General features: G+C 39.3%; 1 protein-coding gene across 3 annotated transcripts in view; it reads right to left on the reverse strand.

Annotated features, from left to right (window-relative positions):
• Positions 1-3,403: 3,403 nt before the first annotated feature.
• LOC116046043 (tensin-3) overlaps positions 3,404-6,701 on the reverse strand; it is a 33,570-nt gene continuing 30,272 nt past the window's right edge. For 2 of the 3 annotated variants that reach the window (XM_036005158.1, XM_031294166.2), the window contains 7 exons: positions 6,614-6,701; positions 6,214-6,291; positions 5,949-6,026; positions 5,577-5,745; positions 5,424-5,492; positions 5,218-5,247; positions 3,404-5,086 (listed from right to left, as the gene is read on the reverse strand). The exon at positions 6,614-6,701 is cut by the window's right edge and continues 8 nt beyond it. In XM_036005158.1, the coding sequence (XP_035861051.1) occupies positions 4,942-5,086; positions 5,218-5,247; positions 5,424-5,492; positions 5,577-5,745; positions 5,949-6,026; positions 6,214-6,291; positions 6,614-6,701 (657 nt within the window). In that variant the 3' untranslated portion in view covers positions 3,404-4,941. Of the gene's footprint in view, positions 5,087-5,217; positions 5,248-5,419; positions 5,493-5,576; positions 5,746-5,948; positions 6,027-6,213; positions 6,292-6,613 lie in introns of those variants that run through there. The other variant, XM_036005159.1, reaches the window with a different exon arrangement.

The raw sequence follows: 6,701 nt of genomic DNA on the forward strand, positions 1-6,701 counted from the left end.
CACAACCTTTATTATGCCTCAGAGGACTGAGATGACCCCCGACCCTCTAATTAAATGGCCGTAAAAATCCTTCAGAGCTGGGGTGCTCGAGAAATGAGAATGAGCTCTGTCAGCCTGATAAACACGACCATTCACCTCCACATTATCTGCAATGTGAAATTTGATTGGCTTCAGTCTACTAGAAGTGACTGTTATAAATCTGTAAAGTTGATTGGAAAGCTGTTATTTGTTGAGAGAGGCATACTGTATGTGACAGGCTTAATCAGTGTCTGTTACGGGTCCTTGCGCAGGTCAGGAATGTCAACACAATAGCAGTGATTATATTAGGCTACAGAGGCTCATCAGTGGTCGCCATGTAGGTTAATGGTTGGAAAAAAAAGCCCGACTCTGCTGTCGGGCATCTTCTTGTCTGTTATTCTTTTAAAGTACATTATCCTATATCATTAATCAGCTTGGTAAAAGTAAATATGAACACATATATATCAAGTTTGATGGGGAATTTTTGCAGTATCAAGTTAGACCTACATAGGCCTCTCATGCTCACATACACTGTCATTATGAAATATTGTCTCCTGACAGGGTTTCTCTGCGGTCTAATAATGTTACTTGGTTTTCTGGACTTTCCCCGGTTTCTTTTATTTTGAGGCCACTCCGCACTAAATAACAGAGGAAGACTGGGCTCTCTGCAGTCGCCACACCTGGGCCTTCGCTTCCTTCCTGCCCTCCCCGGGAATTCTTCACTTTCACCACCTGCAGAGGGACAGTAGTGAGGAGGGGGAGGAGGGAGGGTCTACCCCATTACACCTTTCCTCCCTCTTTGGCTAGGCTATGCAATTTTATTCCCTCTCAGCACCATTAGAGCAACCTGCCCAGGCTTGTGTGGAGGTAAAATCCTCTTTTAGTGCACTTCATAAATGAGACAGTGAACACGTGTGTGCACAGAGAAAGAAAGACACCGACAAATGGCACTTGTGTGTCAGCCTTATTAAAAGATGTGATGGTGATCCACTTAGGTTCGTCACCATTACTGTTTCACCTTTAAGCTACAGCTAAGAAAGTTCAATTTGACTGGGGAAATAAGCCACGTCACTAAACCACCCCACTTGACTGCACATGTTAAGGTTCAAAAGTGTTGTGTTGATAGCATCCTCTGCTGGCTGCAAATAGGACTGAAGGTATTCATTTCTCTACAGCAAGGGTCTTCAACGTTTTTTAAGCCAAGGACCCCTGAACTGAGAGAGAGAGAGAGATGCATCAGGGACCCCCTACTGCATATATTGTATAAAATTAAGTTGCACATTAAACTGGGCCTACAATTACATGTGGGTGGCCTAAAGACTTTATATAGACTTTATATATACCTTTTTTAGTGCAAAGAATACAAAGCTATTAAAATAAAAATAAAAAACTGTTGGCATGATTTTATAAATCATGTTTTATTGTTAAATGTGGCACAGTATCGTTAGATCTTTAGGAATAACTGTATTTGTGGATGACTGCCTTACCTATAGACTAGTAAGCCTATCATCAATGTGTTTTTTTCACAAATAGAGTGATTTATATTTGCTTGGACAATGTAGGTTGGATTCATGTTAAGACATTTTAATTTTTGAAAAAAACTTTCAACAGAATGAATAATAATTTGGTGGCCCCCCCTGCAGTAACTCTGAGGACCCCCTAGGGGTCCCGGACCCCCTGTTGAAGATCTCTGCTCTACAGTAACACTAAATGTTTTTCCAGCAGAGTTTCTTCATTACTGGCCCCTGGGCAGTAGTGTCGTTTTCTGTTTACTTTTCAGTATTGTGAGATTCAGACCTGCAAACTCTATAGTACTGAAAAACGGTGACAAGATATTAAAGTAAAAGAAAATTTCAGTGATTGTAATACGCATGTGAAACCTTTTGTAGCGTTTTAAGATTATAATACAACGAGAAAAGATCTTGTTTTGATAAACGAATATGTTTTATTGCATATATATTATTGGATTATAATTATTGATGCATTAATGTGTTCATCGCTTTCATTTTGCAGCTGGTAGGCTAAATGTGGTGCTAATTTTCATTATTTTATGGATTACTTTACATACTGTTGGGTGGCTTGTATAGCCACAATATATATGTGGAGTGAAAAGTATAAGATTTGCCTCTGAGATGTAGTAGAGTAGAAGTATAAAGTAGCAGAAAATAGAAATACTCAAGTAAAGTACAAGTACCTCAAATTTGTACTTCAGTACAGTACTTGAGTAATACTTGGTTACTTTCCAACATCGGCAACTGAGTTGAGAAACGCCCGGAAGTTAGCTAATGCTAGATAGTAGCTAACATCAGGAATGTGGCTTTAGTTTAAACAGTCTGCAACGCTGTTTACATTGCGTTGTTCTGTAAGCCAGCGGCTACTGTGCCGTAGTCTCGCATTGCCAGATCTTCCTCCACGGCGCTGCGGAGGAGGGTCTGGCTAGTCCACACAGCATTCTGGGATGGGAGAAAAATCGCTCTGGTTTACTGCCATTTCTTTAAACCAATCACAATTGTCTTGGGCAGTGCTAAGCGCCGACCGGAGCCACAGTGCCTCTGCAAAGTAGCCTCGAGAAGGAACTTGTTTTGGTTGAACATGTGTACGTTCAAAATTTTAGATTAGACAGATAGTCAGGGACAGATAGTCTAGCTACCTGTCTGGATTTACCCTGCAGAGATCTGAGGAGTAGTTAACCATAGCAAGTCCAAACATGATGTGTAACAATGCACATTAAAGTAATAATCTCAAAAATTTTCATTTAAATGTTTGTTAAGTCACTATCTGAGGTAACACAACGGTGATTGAGCCCACTGATGAAAGACCTTGTATTTGGAGTATTAGGAACTGGGCGTCAGTGGCGACATTCCTGAGAAAAATCACAAACGAGATCCAAAAACACACCTGCAATTACCGCGTATCGCCATAGATGCCGCCAAAGAGACCAAAACAGAGAACTTTGAGATTGTAACTTTTCCGTAACTTCATTATGGCTACAAAAATAAAGGCCTACCTCAAGTTTTGATAGACATATTTGTCAAGGAGTCATTCTCTCCTCATTCCTTTAGCACTTGAGATGAGGCAAGACCTGTGCATGCTGTCTTTGGTTCAGCAGTGTGCGTAACCCCTTTAATAGCAGCATACCGGTGGGTCAGTCATTAACATTACCAATGCATGGTGTGCAGCCAAACATTATTTAAACCCACAGAACTTTACTTTAAATTCTAGTGGAGATCCAAAATTTTACTAAGTTGCCAAATATGATCCTGAATTTCAAGGAAATGTAAGCTAACAACCACCCGTTGGTTTACTGGAAACGACTACCTGGCAACTGGTCCTGGCTATGTCAAACTTTTCCTTTAAGGGTGTAACACATCACCAAGATTAAATCCATGTTTCATTTTATTTATTTACAGAACACATCAAACAATGCAATAATAATATACAAATAAACTGTTCACATGTAGCATGTTATACACAGAGGCACAGTATTGTAAGAGATAAGTATGAGGTACAGATAATAGATAACAAGAAAACACGTGTACATAAAAAAAAAAACAACAGAAATGTATTGTGACCGTAAGTTACTCTCTGGATAATATGGCTGCCCAACACAAAAAAAGTTGAAAGGAATAAAGTTTTATGGTCATTGTCTTATATATGACTAATAAAGTATAGGTCAAATCCTAAATTTATTTGTGCAATTCCAACACAGAGAGCTTTTCTTTCTTTTAAGAACTTTTAAAACACTAACACAACTGCAGCATTTGTTTGCTCCATATACTGTAGCAGCCTGTCTTTTTTTTTTAATTATTATTCAAATGAAATGTACAAAATCGAGGATACTGTCCAATATATTTTTGATACTGAAACACTGCAGTGCTTTAGTGTTAGTGGCCATGAGCCCCCCAAAAGAGGGCAAAATAAAGTAAAAATTTGGCAGCTGTGAGTGAAACGCCACTTGTACTATCTTCTTTGCAAAGTACTGATGTGTTTTTAACCAACTCATGTCAAATCAATATATATTAGGGTTTAATTAAAATACTTTTCTATGATTTCTCTCATTTCAACACACACACACACACACACACACACACACACACACACACACACACACACACACACACACACTTTCATTAAAATGTCGCTGACAGCTTTAAAAGTGGTCATATTCACATAAGAGAAAGAAAATTATTTAACAAGGTTTAGAGAAGCCAGATACATGCTGCAAGTGTACAGAAGGCCGTGGTTTAAAAAAATAAAAATTTACATTGCATAGATAAAATAAGATAATCCTGTATGAGCCTGTAGCCTGGCCTAATTATACATATTTGCTACACTGCCTTTCCACATATTAAACTCCACAACAAAATACTGCATGCTGGACAGATGCAGCACAGAGGTGCTTCTACATTGGCTACAACTTTACAGAATGTTAATAGCTTAAATGAAGTTTGTTTTGGTTAAATATTAGAAAACAATTACATGCAACAAGGTACGGCTTTCTTGATTTGTCTATAAAAATGCTATGCACAAATGAGAAAAGCAGCCATTGTGTTATGTGTGTTATGTACTTAAAGTATGTTGAGAAAATATATCTAACTGTATTAGACATTACAGTTGGAATCACATCTCATATGATTTTGTTTTTATTCTCTGCTACTTTACAGTTCATTTTACAGGAAAGAAAAGTAACAGCATAGAAGGGATTTATATTTCTTATATATTTTCTATTGAAAAGTAATGTAATTAAATGTCCTGGTGCTGGTAAGTGATCATTATGCACATAATATCCAGTTAATATTCAGGGTTAACGCCACCATCTTCAGTCCTTGACATTGTGTCCTTTGTTCAGCCTTTCAGTCTTTATTTCTTGTTTCTACTCTGAGTACAAGTCTGTCTAGGTGATCAGCTCAGTCTGAGGAAGGCCTACTTACTTTTCTGTGAGCCAATCATCACCTTGGAAACAAAGTTGACAATGGCGCTTGCTGGCTGCTCAGGGTCATGCTCTGCAAACAGGTGACATACATTGTCCATGGAAGTGCCAGTTTTCCTCGCCACAAAGCCAAAGATCCTGCAGAGGTGCATAAAAATACTTAATAGCAGAACTGTCATCTGCCTCAAACTGACCACGTTCCTTTAAAAATAACTGCTTTAATGCTGGCTCTGGTTGAAGCGATGTGAAAATAATAATCATTGACTTACTTTGCTGAAGGGCAGCCATCTTTATTCCACCTGTGAGCAGTGAAAGGAGGATTATTATTAGCTTGGTAGAACTTTCCAACAGTGACAAGGTGTTGACATACCACACCTGTTTAGAATAATAAAAGGTTTGCCTAACAATAACCATGACAGACACTCTATTAACTCTTAAATGACATGTGTTCAAACTTTAAATCAGCAATACTCACTTTCTATCTTGAGGATCCAAAGCACAAAATATGACTGTATTTACATTGTAATGCCTCCTGAAGAACAGCCTAAAAAGAGACAAGGGGGGGTTATTTTAAGAAAAAAGGTCTCTGCATGTGTGTATGGTGTGAATATGCTCATGTTTCACTCACTTCCTCTGGTTGTCAGTGAGGGTGATTCCCTGGGAGGACACCTTGAAGTGGACTACAGTGGAAGTTGGTGGAGGGTTGGCGCTCAGAGACATACTGGTGGCTTTCTGCACTGCCTGGGCGCCTGTTAGGGACTCCATCTCCACGGAGCCCAGGTACCACACATTACAGGCTGCAGGGACACACAGATTCAAATTACACCTGCTGAGTGCAAATAACTGTAGAGCAAGTGTATTCAGTGACAAAGTCCATAATAACAGGACAAGGAAAAATGATTGTCACAGAATTGTGCGTTGTGTCTGTTTTTATGTACAGTGCCATCATTGCTTTGCCATAATGTCTATTCAAAGCAAGTGATCTTAGACGCCTGATTACCTGCACCCTGTTTTAGCAGCTCAGCCGCAGAGTTGGTGACTAATTGTGAGGTAGTCTCCACAACATCTTCAAGAGGATCTATAAACAAGAAAAGCAAATAAGTCAGTGAGATTCTTGGGTGAAAACCACAACAGCTTCATAAACACAAAACAACCAAATGGCCAGACAGCTAAACAGACAGATATGGGTAGACACGAAATCTAAATTATGTTTATTTTGTCTTCCGACCAAACATTAGGTCTGTGACAGCGCATTGAATGTTTACCTCTGTCAGGTATGATAAGTTTGCAGGGCAGAGCCAACGGGGTGATTGAATGTTGGCAGACCAGTGCAGTTAAGCTTCCTGTAAAACAAAAATATATCAAATATTGCTGTAAGATTTGATGCTTTACTGCCACATCAATTTCTCAATTTCACAACAACAGATAAAAACACGGAGCAGCAGGCTGTGGATAAAGTACCAGGTGCGTTACTCTGTCATGTTATGCTGCAGGCAAAATGACCAATCGGCAGATAGTAGTACAATGCACAACAGACCAATAGAGGGCAGTAGTACTAGTAGGCTGTCTGAAGTCTTTCATTTTGTGCAATGTAGCCAAACAGCCAGGAGGGGTCACTGTTGTTAACCAGCTGTGAAGAGAGAGTTTAACAGAATAGGTACTCACCAAAATAGGGCTCATTGGGGCAACCCTTCAACCGCACTCCTTTCTGTGTACACTCAATCAAGAAGTGGCGTACTAATTCATTGGATAG

Source organism: Sander lucioperca, chromosome 9 (genome assembly GCF_008315115.2).
Source record: "Sander lucioperca isolate FBNREF2018 chromosome 9, SLUC_FBN_1.2, whole genome shotgun sequence".
NCBI lineage: Eukaryota > Metazoa > Chordata > Actinopteri > Perciformes > Percidae > Sander > Sander lucioperca.